The sequence below is a fragment of the Armigeres subalbatus genome, chromosome 2 (genome assembly GCF_024139115.2).
Source record: "Armigeres subalbatus isolate Guangzhou_Male chromosome 2, GZ_Asu_2, whole genome shotgun sequence".
NCBI classification, from domain to species: domain Eukaryota; kingdom Metazoa; phylum Arthropoda; class Insecta; order Diptera; family Culicidae; genus Armigeres; species Armigeres subalbatus.
In genome coordinates, this window is record NC_085140.1 from 122,363,007 (window position 1) to 122,381,068 (window position 18,062).

Here is an 18,062-nt window from a genome sequence, read left to right on the forward strand (position 1 = left end):
TCAAAAGAATTGCAGAAGACTTTTCTTTACAAATTTCTAAAAAGTTCCTTTGGGAACCTCAAAGGATTTACTGTGTAGGAATCACTGAAAATTTCAAGTGAAAGTTCTGTGGAATTTTTACATATCTTCCATTTGTTTTTGAGATTTATCTTGATAAATGGTTTGAATGACGAGTAACTCAGAAACGTTCGAACAAAATTTACGTGGCAATTAAAATTCACACATTCTGGTGAGTTTCAGATAAATCTTTCGCGTGAATTTAGGATATTTCCAAGAAGAAAGTCATAAGATTTTCCTGATGAAAATGTGTTTTTTTCTGGTAAAAACCGGAATTTCTATTTGTATCAAACGCATGAAAAAATATCGTAGCGTAGCGTCAGACCATCTGTAATTTTGAAATATAGGCATGAAAAAAAAATTGAAGCATCCGCATTTAATCACAAACACATTAGTATAGTATTGTTTTTTTACTACTGGCTATTTCTCGATGCCAAAGATTTTCCAATAAGCACATTCTTCTATTATGTGATCTACCATGAGTAACAATGTGCTCTGTAACTTCGTTATTGTATGTAGCTGTGTATCAACATTCTACCATTTCTCATATTTCCATTACATACCACCGTATTCCGTTATCTCATACTTTGGTTTCACTTACAATTAGCATATTTTTGTAGAAAAATAAACTTTGTCCTTAGGAAAAGATAAATCGTTTGTTATAAGTGCATTCAGTTATGTTTAGTATATCCGTAAGTAAGTCAATCAACATTTCCCTCTTTTATAATAGATAGGTACGATTCGTAAAAGTAGTATGAAAAGGTAAAGACAACTTCGATTTGATTCAAACACAATTATTGCACTCTTGAATCCCGGAGGGAATGGATACACGTAAAGTAAAATGATGTAAAACCCTACAACAACCATATTCCTAATAGTTTGAAAAATCCAAAACCACAGAAGAGGAAAGATTCGTGTGTTCAACTTCCGTGAAGGAATGTGTTCAGTGGTAGTACAGATAGCGCTTCGTGTGCCGAGGCGACTCCGAGCGACTACGGCGGAATCGTCCCTAGTTGCACTTGACGTCCGTCAGGGAGCAGTTGAGCTGGGCGTACATGCTGCCCTTGGCCAGACCGGCGACCGGACCCTTGCAAAGGTCCGCATTCGGGCCACGTGCTTTGTAGCTGCCACGTTCCAAACGGATCGACCGATCCGGACCCAGGGCCAACTTCTGGGAGCCCTTGGCCAGATCCGGGTTGGCACCGTTCCAGGTGACGTAGTCCGCGCTGGAAGAAAAAAGGTGAATCCAAACAATCAATAGAAAGCTTTGTGTGGTCAAAACAATGCGGTTACTCACAGTAGCAGATCGTCGTTCGGGCCCTTGAATAGTTTCGCATTGGGACCCTTGCTGGCGATCCGAGGAATGTTGCTGCTGGTTGTCATCTTTTCGGCGCTCTGTTGAGTGATCGATGGTGCATCCAGTTCGTCCTCGGACGAAGAGCTTCTAAAAATAGAATACCTAACATTACACCGAAAGGGGGCGATGCGTTTGCGACACCAAACCAACAGGTAATGCAGGGATTTTTTTTAGCAGAGGAGAGAAAAAAGAAACGAAATAGAGAACAAGAGCAGATCGAATCGAGAAAATGAGAATAAATATGGAGATTACCGGAGAAGATGAGAACAAACAGAACGAAAACGTAAGCGGGGTATCAGTTTATTGCATTTAACAAAAGAAAATTAAAATACGAAACAATTAGCATTCAGAGCCAGTTTATCTCATGTTTCATGAGTAGCTTTGTGAGATGAGACTAATTTGCGGTTAAAATCCGTATCATTGAATTTTCGTTTCAAAAAGTGTAAAGTGGTGTGCGAACACTGCGCAGCAGCTACAGTCATTTCACAGATATGAATCGCGACTGAGATCTCATCACGAGATTTACAAAAGCGTTATTTAATTTATTCCGCTACAATCTCAATACTCAAAACTCTCCATGGAGTCGCAAGAGAATAAATAATTTCTTTTTTCAAGTTCGTTACTATACTATTACATATTACAAAACAGTAACAGAAGGAACCAAATCCGTACAACTTAATAAATATTGCAAGTCTCTTATGTTATTCACTTAATTTGATCGATATTTTATTCTATCAAAAGATATTTCAAAACGTCAATAATAGTGCTGTTTTATTAGCAGCGTGAAGCTGCTCAAAGTATCTAAAAAAAATATTTAAGTTCTTTTACTGGAATGTCTTCAACTGTTAAGACGAGTTTAGTACTTTCCCTTTAATTCCACTGCGTTTTGTTATCTTTTCAGACACACATTTTGACCTCAACTGTGAGGCTGTCTTTAGTTTCTCGTACTTGACTCGACTTGAAGAAAACAATAGCTGCTTACACTATTTATACTACGCTAGGTACCTAATCTAATCTTATTTAAATAACTTAATTTTTTGTATAGGTAAATTAAGTAACCAAATAATTGGAATTAATTGGAAATTAGTATAAACAGTCAAAGCTTCTCCCATCCTGCTCGTTCCTTTTTGTCAACAAACCGAGCGGGAAGGGACTTACTTCAAGCTGCTCATTAGACAACACTAATGCCACCCGAAATCTGCAGTTTTTGTTGACAATAAATTCAATATCTGTTTCTTGAATTTTAAAGTGTAATGATCTAGGGTAAAAAGACCAATAGTGGACCCACTACTAGGAATTTTGCACTTGGAAAAATTCAACAAATCAATTTCGTGTGATAGCTAATAATAAGTTCTGCATCTCCCCTGCACGATACATATGAGGGGCTCAAATGCAAAGGAATGTAAGCGACAAAAACTTTGTTTTGAAAAAAATTGTTGCAAAGTTTTTCAATATTTTTTCGTTTTATTCAAAATGTATGGAAGTTTAAAAAAATACTAATATTCTGTGATTTTTCACATTTTTTATAAACAACGTAAAAATTATATCAATATATTGCAGCAAAGCTCTAAAACTAAAAGCATTTTTCGCTATAGTCAACTCAAGTTTGACCATGCCCAAGTAACCATTAGCACTATATTACGGCAAACCGCCATATAGGGCCACTATGCGGCTATTTAAAAACTTATAAGTAGCACTATATGGCCGATTTGGCGGAATATAGTGCTTATTGGTTACTTGGGTGCGGGTGGTGTCAACTTACACCCCTCTGCATCTAACCCCCTCATATACAGAACACTCAATTCACGACGTTATTCGTTGAAATTGACATTTGAAAGTCCGACTGAATTTGTCTTATAGTAGACCCCCTTTGGGGTTTATAATAATAGGGAATTGCTTCCCTATAGTCGACATTGCAATTGATTTTCATGTCCCGTTCGGAATTTTCTTCTTCCCTATTATGAACCCTCCCAAAATATTCCCATAATGGACACTCTCGTGTTTATTTTTACAAAATTGTAAAAAATCATCAATTTCCACATTCCATGGTATTGAAAATGGATGTTATCAAATCATTAGAATGATGTTCAAAAAGACCGAATCGTGCTGCTTTAAAGATCAATAATTGATATAAAATTGCTTTTCTCCCGCCTTTTCCAATTGTTAGTATCGCACCTTATTATCCGTGACGCATAAACGACTTTACCTCAATTATTTTTAAAACCTGTTCAATAAGTGGCCCTTCGCAGTTGATTCATCCCTGTGGAATGTCTGGTCATAGTTTGTTTTGCACTCTAGCGAAATCGAATATTCTATAATAGGGGGAATGACGGCTTTGGCAGGTTTTGATCTATTATTGGCAGGGGGGTTTTTTATGATTGACTAGGCACAAATTTGGCCTAAACATTCTTTGCATATCAAAGAATATTGTGGCCAAATTTCATAAAATTTGGTCGACAAAAACCCCCCTGCCAATAATAGAACAAAACCTGCCAAAGCCGTCTTTCCCCCTATGTATATCGCAAAAATGTTTGAACTGTGCAACAAAAAAACTTAAGATACAGAACCCTAATGAAACTTTGTAATATGATAGGGGAACGGTTCGCCACTTCATCTCATAGCTCCTATTTCCATCTCATCAAAAACAAAGCAATGGAACGGAATCTGGTTTGTTTATTATTTTTGTGATTTTTTTCAGCAGTGAGCACGCATGTTGACAAAAAGAAGCGACGAATTTGGTGCAGTATTTCTTTGTTTAGCGATGAGATGGATATATGTACAGTGAGATGGAGATCGGAACAGTTCACCTAGTTACAAAAACTAATGTTTAAGCGGTGCTAAAGCGTATGTGCTTTCGATTACTGATGTAAGTGTACTAAATGAATAATTTTCGAGGTAATAATTTCCTTATCAGAATTGCTTTATCGAAGGCGGGCTTATCGAGCCGAAGATAACCGAGAAATTATTTGCTATTTCACATCATCGTTAATTTTTTAGGTTGTCGTACTTTTATCTATAGAAGTTTTGGGATATTGATCCAATTCTTCAATTCGGCTACCCTTCGTGATTTGGGCGTACATGATTTTGTACATACTGACCCCGAATTTTTGAAGGTACTAGTCGAAACATTGCATGCATCGCTTTCAAACCACTAATAAGAGCAAACTAAATGCAGTAGATAATCTTTTCCCCTTTCCTTATCACAAGGGTCGTTCCAATACTTCAAAATATCGATATTTGATTAAATACCATAATCTAATCAAAGTATCAATAGCACCGATGTATTGAAACGAAAATATCGTTATATCGGAAAATCATATGATATTCCAGGTGGTGGCTGGCCCAATTATTACTTCCGGTCTTTTACTATACTTAGGCTGTGAACCATTCCAGCGATTCATTTAACTTTTAGTTAAAATTTGACAGTTCGATGGTTATTTCTCGATGATTAAAAATAAGCCTGCTCCGGAGCATGGTTAGATTTGACAGTTCGATAGTTAAACTTTGTTCGCGAGAAAATTGGCGCCAAATCTATTTTGTTCAAAATAACTATCAATATGTCAAAACTCAAACGGGTCGGCCTCGGGGTAAAATTTCAACTACGATGGGAAAATAACTTGTAATTTGTTGATTAGTTAGTAAATTTAAATATTCCCGTGGATTAGAAAAGCAAATGCATTAATTTATATTTTATGGCAACATATCACAACGAAACGGGACCCTTCGGAGCCTTAAGTAAGATCTCGGTCCGGTTGCATCTAAGGAAGGAGATCTTAGTGCAGTGCACACCGGACGTGTTGCTCGGTAGACGTATCGCTCAGCGGTATTTAAATACAACGCAGATAGGCTGTGGTCAGAGGGTGCGTTGATATTATATGATTACAAGATTACAAGATCGGAAAATCATATGATATTTCAGAAATGAGAATATTTAGATTATTTTCGTTGTAGTATTCAATTACTATTGTATTACCGTATTACCCCTTACAATAATAAATAGAAATGCGTGGAAATGCATTTATTTCTATTACTTATTCCAATCTGCTTTTAGAGTGTGCCAGTCCGGCGACGGTGACGGCGTTCTTCGTAGTTTTAACCAGTAGCGGCGGTGTTTTTCGGCATGATCTCGAGCAAAGGCAAATAACTGAAATGATATCAAGCTGGTAACACGCTAAGTTATCCTTATTATCAATTCAATAGCAAATTTTCAAAACGACTTATCTGCTTTTGTAAACAAAGATTCAAACTGAGAGCAATTTCACGCAAACCAATACCATCAACGTGTAGGTGAAAACCTCTGCTACCCGTGGATGGTGCTGGTTTGCGTGGGAGTGCTCTCAAATTCGTCAAATCGACGTTTGAATCTAAGTTTTCAAAAGTAGATAAGTCGTTTTGAAAATTTGGTATTGAATTATCATTTTGATATTTCGCTATCAATCATGTGATAAACTAGTAAATGAATAATAACAAATTTTATTATCAATACAAGTTTGCCACTTTCTTTAAAACTTTGCGTCGTTCAGATCTCGTGCTAAACATTCTATTCTTTCAAACGAACTTACTTATGGGAATAAACTTTGTAAGGGACATCGTCTCAATATGTTCAACACGCGGTAAAACTCTACCAAACAAAAACTGCAAATCTTTCCACAATCAGATTTACCATACAGATTAGGATTAAGATTAATTCAGCTATCCATTCTCACCATAATGGCGGATGCTATAAATAGTGTGGCTGAACTGAAAATTTTCGTCTAAGCAGATGATATGATATCTACTGATTTGTTTATTTCTCTGTCAAGAAAGTAATTTGCGCAAGAGTTCAAGTTTTCTTATTTGTTGCTTATTAACTTTACTTTCATTTCAGGTGTTGTTTAATAATGAAGAATGTATCTGAGAACCATACGTTGTGGTCGAATTAGTAGGGGAAGATGGTCGGTTGCCGGCACTGGTCGGTTGTCGGCACCCCGTCGTAACTTTTGACAGAAAACAGATCTGGTCATTTTGACATTTGCCATATGTGTGTTATGTAAGCACGATCTTGTTGTGCCCATTTACGAAGCATATAGAAACTTTTGTTTCGTATTACAAAGAAAACATTTTGCTTGTCAAGTGAAAACCCACTTCAAAGTTTATTTTTAGTCATTTGCTTAGCGCTATAAACCGTAGTAAAACGATCGAAATGGTAAGCGCATTACGTATTTACAAAGCAAATCAACTCTATTTTGTAATTCAATATTGAATGCAAAAATGTGTATAATGTACTTAAATGTAATAAATTTCATTGCTATTGACACAATAAATCCTGATCTTTCCACTCCTTTTTGAATAAGTACCCGAGAATTGGTAATATTTTTTTCCCAATAGATGAAATGGTCGGGGTTCTGCCAAAACACACCAAGCGCCAACAAAAAATCACCTATTTTTCTGCCCAAGCTTTCGTTTAGTGGATTTAATTGATCGCAAATCGTATCGAACATCCCCCAACCTCATAACTGAGGACATCATTCATCAAATATACGTATGCATTGATGTGAAATGATTCCCGTTTTCCTTGTGCGAACAAAATTTTACAAGACAGTTAAAAAGCCGCTTGGTGCGGTTTGGCTGAACCCCGACCAAATAAAACAAATCTCTCCACTAGTTATTAGCTTATGCCTAGGGTAAAATGCCCAATAGTGGACACCCTAGTAGCGAAATTTTGCTCTTCCTGTAGGAGGAGGAGTAAAATTTTTCAACATATAATTTTCTGCTTGATATCTAATAACAAGTTCTGCATCTCCTTTTCACGATGCATATATCAAACATTCAAATATACGACGTTATTCGTTAAAATTAACATTTTAAAGTCTGACTGAATTCGCCCTATAGTAGACCCCCTGGGGTCCATAATAGGAAATTGCTTCCCTATACTCGACACTTCATTTGATTTTCATGTTTCGTTTCGGGACGTTCTTCTTCCCTATCATAGACCCCCTAAAATATTCCTATAGTGGACACTCTCGTGTTTATTTTTTACTAGCAGACCCGACGAACTTTGTTTCGTCTAAAATTGATTAATTTTCTGATTAGTTCTCGAGATATGCAGAAATTTCTGGTTCATTTGTATGGGAGCCCCCCTTTCCAAAAGGGGAGGGGTCTCGAGCCATCTTAAGAACCTTCCCCGGCCCCAAAAACATCTGCATACAAATTTTCACGCCGATCAGTTTAGTAGTTTACGATTCTATAAGGTTCAGACATACAGAAATTCATTTTTATGTATACAGAAGAGAAGATTATAGAATTGTAAAAAAATATCTAATTTTACTTCCCATTTCCAATGCATGTAATCAAATCATAGAACTGTAAGGTAGGTTCTCCCGATGGAATTTCATAGCAAAACGTTTACATTGTGCTGTAAATTATGCAAAAATCACTGGAGGGTCCACTATTGGTTGGGGGTCCACTATTGGGCACATTACCCTATATGCTTCCATTGGTATGCAAATATCACCACATTGTGCGATTGGACGAAAGATACGGACCAAAAGTAAAAGGGTGCTGACAATCGACCATCTTCCCCTACTTAACATGGCCTTGCAACTCGCGGAACATATGATCCAAGGGCATGTGCTCATTCAGGAATGGTGAATACTCTTGACTGTAGGGATTGAGACGGGTATTGATAATATAAATATAAACAGAATAAGAGGGCATATACATTGGACACGAGTGCCAGATGTGTGAGTGACAGATGAGCGGAGTCAGCTTCAGTTTTGTGATGTATTTCGCGGGAAGCAGTAGTGCTTCGGAGCTGCTGCGGATCGAGCAGCAGCTGGAGACGGCTGATTCGGATGCAGCCGTCTCCTGAGGACACGACACTGACTAACCTCCTCCTTTGCAGGACAACGTCTATATATAAAAATGAGTTTGTATTTGCTTTGAGGCAATACAATTCACGAACGGCAATATAATTCGTATTGGGGAAGCGGAAAATTTATCTAGGCATGTTGGATAATCAAGAAATTGCAACGAACTGGGGCCTGTAGCATAATCAAAAATTTACTAATAATATTAGTAGAGTTGCTTGTACCTTGTATTTTTCTGTTGCATAATGAATCTACAAGTATTAATATTACAAGTAAACCGCTCTAATAATATTAGTGGAGTTTACAAGTAACTGTTTCATAAAGAAAATACAAGTAGAAATTATTAGCGTTGGCTTGTAGTTTCTTTTACAAGTATGAATGGTGCTGTAATTTAATTTACAAGTAGCATTTATTTTATTATTTTAGCTGTGCAAAGTAATTATGCATCGTTTAATTGTTTTTAACGACTTAACAGAGAAAGAAACTATTATTCTAGATGCTTCAAATAACCATATAATGAAACACTGTGAACTAAGAATAAATTTCTCGTTCCCATATAACACTGAGAATTATGAAAATTTTCAAATGACTTTGGATATAGTAGAAGTACTTTAAGTGCTGACATCAAGTATTCAAATGGTGGAGCGCTAAAGATCATTAGCAATTATGCAGTACACAGAAACCCAAAACTACTCAAAAGTGGGTTGTACTTTGAACCAATAACCCAATTTTGAGTAAAATTAGTTTCCTAACACTTAGTAGTTTAACTTAATCCACTTAAAACATATTAACCAAAGCTGAGTTTAGTTTACCAAAGTTGACTTTATTCATCTCAAAATTGAGAATATATTAATTAACTGAAATTTGTATTATTGTATTATTGTATTATTATACTAAACAATCTCGTTGAAGACCATGCATTTTGCTTTATGTTTGACAACAATCATGGTAAAGAAAGAAAAAACGGAAAAATTACCTAAATTCTGAGTAGAATTCATTACGATATTTTCATCAGTTAATATTTTGAACTAAAAAAGAAATCGTCCAAATTTCCTGTTGGGTATTATAATCACTGCGACCATTTGTTAGATCTATTGTGATATTCGCGTAACTTACAAATCTCGCTTAACTTTTCAAGAGGACCTAAGTAACATTTTTTTCATGAATTAATTTGAATAGCGCAATCAACAAAACAATATGAAAGCTTTGGATTGCAGTACTCAAATTAATTCATGAAAAAAAAATTACTTAGGTCCTTTTGAAAAGTTAAGCGAGAAATCGCCTTAATTAAAACTTAAGTCAATCTCAAAGACCACGTAAAAAAAAAGATATTTTAGTTACTAGATAAAGATTGTCGCTTCGGTTCCCTTTGTTCTGCTGTTAGAAACATGTGTGGTACATACCTGTCAAATCGTATGGATTTTTCTTCTTTGACATTTAGCTCCCCTATCCTCGCCAGCAAAAGATGTTCCGGACAGCGACGACAGCGACAATCTTTATCTAGTAACTAAAATATCTTTTCGTAAAAACGACTCCAGTGTGCATTACATTGGCTTGGTTAAAAATGCCAATACCACGAAGCCGGCTTAAACCGCGGAATCAATAAATTTACAGAGAGTGTTCCGTGCATACCTATCGCAGTCAAAATATATATTCTATCCACAAATTTGCAAACAAACGTAAACAAATCGTCTACCTCCGCATTGACAGTGAACTGTCGGATGAATTTTGATAGGTAAATGAACCTGACGGACTTGTAATGTCAACCTTACTAATAACACAAGTACTAATATTATTAGTTGGCAAAACATTATTATACGACGCAAATTACAAGTACTTGTAATTTGTTGACTTGTAACTTGTAACTTGTAGCTAATATTATTAGTCGGATTATGCTACAGGTCCCTGCTGGTGTGATGTGGAAAGAACAATCATGCTCGCAATGAAGTCGATCTTAAGTGCGGCGCTGTCAAACTTCCTGTGGTATATAAGATTTGTTATCCTTCCTTCAGATCGTAATATTATATATATGAGTCGATAGTTAAAGGACGGTCGACTAATTCAAATAATGAAATGTGGAATAAAAAATGATTTGGAAAGCGTACTGCCATCACAGTAATTCATAAAACAATTTTTAGTTAAAAAATTTGCTTCCAAAAGTCAACACCCAAGCAAAGATTTTATCGACCAAAATAGTTAAATCATCTTTGCCGACTTTATTACACATTAAAAAAAAATGTTGGCACTCACTGGGATTCGAACAGGAACCAGCTGAATTATTAGTCAACATAACAAATCGGAAATCAATTTGGATAAATACAGTTCATCGTCCTTTTATTGGATACTTTTTTTCAGGTTGTTGACCAATTAAAAGAAATATAAATATTAGGCAATCGTTCCCGATCTTGCTCAGGTTAGTTTTTTTCTCTAATTGTCAATCATTATGTTGCTAACAGCGCCATACTGTAAATCGATTCGGTTCTAGGTTTTATTCAAACTAAACCACAACTTTGTATTTCGCAGTGAAACGTTCCTTGTTTTCATATGTATGTATGTATGTATGTATGTAGTAAGCCACCATCCTGGCTAGAGTCTTGCTCTGCATGCGGTTCCACTTGACAGTAAGGTCAAATTTCATTATCATTTTGAATTCAACAAAATGCTGTATGAAGGGCCAAAAATGGGGGTGGTGGACCTGTAAGCAGAGACACTTACACGAAACCCACGGGGAAATGAAACGTTCCTTGTTTTCATATGCATATATAAACACTGTTGATCCCGCATGGAGGTTTGACTGCTGATGATCTTGCTCGGGTTTGTATTTTGCGTTCAAACCTAGGTTCAAACTGTCAATAGTTGAGCACATTGCTAGATCGACTGAAGAGTACGAACATGATTGTTTTCTCCACAACACACCAGATCGATGCAATTTCTTGATTTTCCGACATTCCCAGTTAAATATTCCACATCCCCATATACATATAAACATTGCGGATCCCAAGATGAATTATTTTGCGGTTAGTCAAGAGTATTCACCGTTCTTGAATGAGCACATGTCCTTGGATCATATGTTCCGGGAGCTGCAAGGCCATTTTAAGTACTCATTAAACTACATTGGTTCTCTGATACATATTTCATTATTCAACGACGCCTGAAATGGAAGTAAAGTTAATAAGCATAGTATAAAACAAATAAGAAAATTTCAACTTTTGTTGACAGAGAAATAAACAAATCAATAGGGGTCATTCCACACCAAGTGACCGAGCACGTGCAATTAACCTATTTAAAAATAATGAAAAATACCTAGCACATATTAATTTTGGTCCATTATTTTAAATAACCATATGACCATGGTGAAAATGGCCAGAAAATCCTCCCTGTTTTTGGAAATTCTTAAAAACACGCTATTTTCAAATATCGATATCTCAGCCTTCGATAAAGCTACAAGAAACTTTAATACCAGTTTTCCGCTTAAAATTTAATGAAGTTTTTAGAAAAAAAATGCTTTAAATGCTGAGCAGTGTTGCCAACTATATTATTTTCTCACAAAATAATAAAAAAACATTTTTTTTTCCAAAATACGTATATTTTTTCTTCGATTTCTCAACGGATTCGAGCTTAACAGACTGTTTTCCAGTCGGAAACACTTATCGACACAAAGTAAAATGCTCCGTTGCTGAGATATGCCAGTTTTAGTAAATCTTATTTGCAGTTTACCGCAGTGAAACCAACACAAGCAAGCCATGAAAATCCAATGACGCCGTTGTTTCTAACACGAGCTGCATCCCAGCACACTACGTCAACAACAAATATCCATGGAAACGATAGTTACAAGCAAGTGTAATAACGTCAGTTTGAACGCTGGTGTATTTTAAAGTGGAAAGTACTTCCACAGACAAACAGACGTAACAGCTAGAACAACTTTTTGAAAAATTCATCACCCAATTACTTTATCACCATCTCGCGTGCACGTTGCACGAAATGTTATTTAGTACAACATCGTCAACAGAAGGCGCTAGTGTGAGATGTCAAATATAAAGGAAAACGATGCGCGCGCCTCTGTGTGTGAAACTCGCAAGCAGCTGACTTTAAAACGACCGTTGAGTTGATGGACGATGGGAATTTCATTGTTGTTACGTCTGTTTGTCTGTGGTACTTCTGAAAAATGGTTTGTTCTATTGGAAATTTGTTGAAGAAAAAGTGTTCAATAAACAATCGGCCCCGAACATCTAAGCAGTTCGCTTCTCGAGAATGGCATTTAATTAAGCTTCGCTTCGGTGTATCGGAATTGAAATGTGTTTGTGATAGTCATGCAACCGAATATGAAAAGTTCAAGACAAAGTGGAAACCTTCAGCTACCTATTGATTGTGTTAGTTTGCGAGAGCTATTAGATTCGTCAAATCGTCGTTTGAATCTTTGCTTACAAAAGCAGATAAGTCGTTTTGAAAATTTTGTCTTGAGTTGTACAGCTCAACGCCAGTGTTGCAATCCGTTAAGGTGGTTATACAACAAAGCCACAAATCGGCCATCTTGGAAACCACGTGCTTTTTCTAGTGATTTTTCAAGAGCACGGATTGAGAGAACCACAACGCCCACGGGGATGAAACATCCGTAGATGGTTTGCTTACTCATGCTCAACAATCGACTTTAATTTCAGCATTGTTCGAAAATTATTACGCTCGATTTGAACTTTTGATATTAGAACTATAAAACCGTGTGGTGAATTTGAAATTCACCACATGGCGATTGTATAATCACCTTAAATTTACATGCAGCCATTCGTCGGAAAAGTTTAAAACTCATTTCTTCCCGGTTTCATGATGACTACAACAAGTACTTACCGGGGGTAATTGAAGGACGTAAGATATGCCTACAATGTCACCTTGCAGTGCGAAACATGAATTTTACCCAGTTGCGTACACCAGCAGGTAAATTAAAAATGTATTGGCGATATAAGGGTAAGGAAAAAGCATATTTTGAAATCCCAGCAATCGAAGCTCAAGTTGACGAGTTGGACGGGGATATTATTGACGCAGTTAAGATTATTCTATAGAACATTGAATTAAATATTGTAAATATGTGGCTGTTCTTTAGCTCTTGGGAAATCAATTTTTGGACAATTTTTAATGTTATTCTTTGATTAATTTCGCGTAGTAATGGGTAGATCACATGGATAGTTCGGATAAATGTGAGCGTGAGGACAATTCCAACGAAGAGCTCAAAAGCCTTAATGAAACGCTGGATAGTCTCAATTTGTCACCAGTTCGGAAGTACAATATGGTTCGGGCCAAAAAATATGCGACAGAGAAACTCATTTGGGTTTCAGCGGCGTTGAAAACAGCTTTGCGTAGCAGAAGAAGCATATGAAAGTGGGGGGAAAGAAATGATCGATCAACTGAAAGATAAATTCAAGTCGTGCATTCAATCATCAGAGAAGGTTTTGGTTTTGTCAGCACTTCCGAAATCGTGGACTGTACGAAAAATTCAAGGTTAGGATTGTAAGGTACTGTCCATGAGCCACGGGAAGGTAAATTGATATACTAAGGCTTAGCATGGGCTCTCAAACTGTGGGTCGCGACCCCCCAGGGGAGTCACGTGATAATCATTAATGTGCCGTGAAAGAAATTTCTTGATTCATACTTGAGTCCCTTTTTCGTCTTAAAAATGTATACCAGCTTTTAGATTTGAGTCTTATAAGTAATGATTAGATTTGGAATACTAAGGCCGTTACAAATATTTAATTAACATTTTGTCCTACTGGTCTCCGGAAGGTCAAGGGGGGGGGATGAAAAAAAAAATTAAATTAATAAAATGAAAAAAATCAAAAAACTTCTCGAATTTGTTAAAGAATGTTTTGAAAATCCTCAAAATTATCCGAATTTTATTTTGTTGCCCTCTCAAAATATTATTTTTTGGCAAAAAAAACCTAAAATCCAAATCCAATCAAAATCTGATCCAAATCTAATCCAATCCAAAGCTGATCCAAATCCTATCCAAATTCAATCCAATACAAAACTAATTCAAATCGTTTGAAATTCAATCCAAATCCAATCAATGAAGGAATATAAATTAATTTATTATGATTCGCTCAATATAACTCAATATGACTGGTGGGTCGCAAACAATATTGGATTCTGCTAGACCCACCTAGCATATCCAAAAAGTTTGGGAACCTCTTTACTAAGGAATTAAAGAAAATGGGGCTCGAAAATGTATCGTGGTTTATGGTTTATCCCTTATTGATTATAAATTTATGTTCTGACATATTTATCAAAATTTTATTATCTTCAGACGAATTTCAGTGTTCAGAACGCTTAGTAAGGAACATGAGAAAATGCGTTGACACAAAAGGTATTTTGTGCTGCCCCAATCAGAGGGGCAATCCCCTCCAACAAAAAATCGTACAAAAAGTTCAGGATTACTATCGCGAGGCCGACGTAAGCAAGGAACTGGCAGGGAAAAAAGAGTACAAAAGCGTACTTGAAGAAGGAAAACGAGTGCAGAAGCGTTTGGTTCTAGCCCAATTAAAAAATTGGATTTACCAAATTCGCCGAACATCGGCCGTCCGAATGCGTTTTAGCAGGAGCAGCAGGCACTCATACAGTATGTGTATGTGTAATCCACGAGAACTTCAAACTGATGTTTACGGGAGCGAAACTTGATCTCATTGAAGTTGGAATCAAAGCATTTCCCTCGTTTAGAGATCTATTGAAACTGAACCTTTGTAGCCCACCAGCAGAGTCATGCTTTTTGTACCAGTGCAACCAGTGGGCATATCTTGATGACAGCAATATTGAGGAGATAACGTACAAACAAGAAAGGTGTGCTTTGGAGACGGTTGTCGTGGAGGTAGAACCGTTCGTAGCAGTACTCGTGACAATCTACGATCGGGGGAAATTGTTGTTGCGTTTTTCAAGATAGCGTTCAAGCTGTTCACTACAATAATACACAGGCTACAGTCCATCCTTTCGCAGCCTACACCGTACGGGAGAATACAGTTGTTCCAGTGAACTGGGTAATTATTTCAGATGTACTAGAGCACAGTACAACAATATTCCATGCTTTCCAGCGTCAATTCGTACAGTTTATTAAGTCGGAAGTATCTGAGCTGACCAAAATTTACTATTTCTCCGATGGCGCAGGATCACAATATAAGAACAGGTTCAACATTATCAATCTTGTTTTCTACGAAACTGATTTTGGAGTACCAGCTGAATGGCACTACTTCGCTACACCTCATGGAAAAGGGCCCAGTGATGGGTTGGGTGGAACACTCAAACGACTGGCAACGCGAGCTAGCCTGCAAGGAGCCATAATTCAGACCCCGAGGAAGTTATACGATTGGGCGCTAAAGAACTGTAACTTGAACGTACGCTTCGTATCATCTGATACATGCTGTAAAGAAAAGGAACTGCTCAAGAACCGCTTCGAATCAGCTTTAGCTATTCCTGGCATTAGATCTATGCACGCCGCAATTCCGTTCGGGAAAAGAAGGAAAAGAGGTTCCAAGCAGAAGCAATGAATTGTGAAGTCATTGACAACGTCTCACTATTTTCAAGTTTATATCTGGAAAGGTATGCATACTTTCTCATTTTACTAGCAAAACTCCTGAAATAATGTCTGTTTATACACTATTTCTATTCTTTCAGATGAACTGGTAAACTGCGAAAAAAATAATAAATGGTTTTTAAAATAAAATAGGTTAAATAACTTTAAACCCTTAAAACATATTCAGTGTAAATCTGGCATCACTGGCCTCAAAAGCATTATGTACTACAAAAATATGTTTTTTTGTAAATAATATTATTCGATTAAAACTTAAAAAACTTCATTATTATAGTTGTTTACCTTTACAGAACGAATTAGGCTTTGGTCCGATTCGTGAATTAAAATCGAATTAAACTTAAAAGTGAAAGTTCGGAAATTATTAAATCCCCCGCTCATAAGAATGGCTGATGCTACCCAGCAAGACCAACAAAACATCTATCAAAAATGATTCAATATCTGTCAAAAGTAATCTTTCTCTGCGAGCAGAGTTATTTGTAATTTTTTGAACTGTCACTTTTAAGTTAAATTTGATTTTAATTCACGAATCGGACCAAAGCCTTAAACGATATGCTGAATGAAAACCTTCGATTATGCTTAACTAAAACTACTTGGCAACTGCTCATTTTACTTTGTAACGATAAGTGTTTCTGACAGGAAATTGACTGATAAACTCAAATCCGCTGAGAAATCAAAAAAAATTATACGTATTTTGAGAAAAACGCCATTTTTAAAAAAAGAAAAATAATGTAGTTGCAGCACTGCTTTGCATCTGAAATATTTTTTGTAAAATCTTCACAAAATTTCAAGCGGAAAACTGGTACTGATGTTTTTTGTAGCTTTATCAGTGGCGGAGATATCGATTATTGAAAATGGCATGTTTTTAAAAATCTTCAAAAACGGGGAGGAGTGTTTGGCCAGAGGCTCAAACGGTCGGATCAAATGCTTTTTCGAAATATGGACCCAAAGCAAGTAGATACACTTATTTTGGTTGGAATTCATAGTATTCACTTGCAAGTTTTCACTTTGTCTCGGTCACTTGGCGCGGAATGACCCAAAGATATCGTTGGTAATGGGGAAAATCGCCGTTTGCTTAGACGAAAATTTCAGTTCAGTTTTTGGAAACAGTTCTTGTCACACTATTTATAGCATAGGCCAGGTGTGTTTGAAATAAAGGAACGTTCATCACCAGGGCCAGGGTGTTTGAAAGAATAGAATGTTTATCACGATATCTAAACGACGCGAAATTTAATTTAAAAGAAATAGAAGAAAATACTATTTTGTATTGATCTCGGTATTGATTATACAATTTGTTATCATTTAGTTATCTGTTATTCACATGATTGATAACTAAATATCAAAATGATATTTAATATAAGGATAACTTAGCGTGTTATAAGTTTGATATCATTTTAGTTATTTGCCTTTGCTCCTCTTCCCCCCCCCCCCTTTGACCACTATGTCCTCTTTAGAAAACCCATCAAATAGTCAAATTTTGTGAGCTTGGAATCTGTCTTGCCGGAACATATAATTAAATTAGATATTCTTGAAATAGTTTTCGTAAGGATGTAAAATGGTCACAAACACCTTTACAGAATGCACACCTCAAGATTTTTTTTGTGTACAGGTTATCCGACTTGTCAATATCCACAACTCAGCCATCTTGGATTTTTGTATGGAATTTATGCTCGTTTGTTTACGTTTTGCACTAAAAGTGTATGTTTCCCCCCCGCGCTGGTTATTCCCATCTACTGACGAAGTCGGATAACCTGTACATAAAAAAATCTTGGCACACCTAACATGTATTGTACTCGGGCACTAAAGAAAGTAGGTATCCAGAAAACTTGGAAGGACTTGCACATGGAATACGTGTGTGTCAGGCGTTACAGTTTCAGAAAATCATTTGAAGATGATAAAGACTAAAAGGGGGAGATATTTCAAATATTTGATGTACAGTATACCCCCGCTGATCCGACAAATGTATGGCCGGACTATCGGGGTTTCTCTCGTTAATCCGACTGTCAAATCCATACAAATGAACCAAAACAAAATCACAGCACAAATTTGAAAACTGACAGCATAATGTGTTTAAATGGGTGTTGATACTTTTTAATCCGGAAAATTCCGAATTAGCGAGATCCGGACTAACGAGTCGTCGGACTAGCGAGGTCCGGATAAGCGGGGGGATACTGTATTTAATCTACACAAACAGAGCTTTGAATGTATACTTTCAAGACAGTAGGTAATGTTACGC

The 18,062-nt window shown here is 36.5% G+C and overlaps 1 protein-coding gene across 1 annotated transcript in view; it reads right to left on the reverse strand.

Moving 5' to 3' along the window:
• Window positions 1–230: 230 nt before the first annotated feature.
• The window catches only part of LOC134210769 (uncharacterized), a 31,333-nt gene continuing 13,501 nt past the window's right edge, over window positions 231–18,062 (reverse strand). Inside the window, 2 exon segments of the mRNA XM_062687025.1 lie at window positions 231–1,283; window positions 1,355–1,501. Of these exon segments, the coding sequence (XP_062543009.1) occupies window positions 1,067–1,283; window positions 1,355–1,501 (364 nt within the window). The 3' untranslated portion in view covers window positions 231–1,066.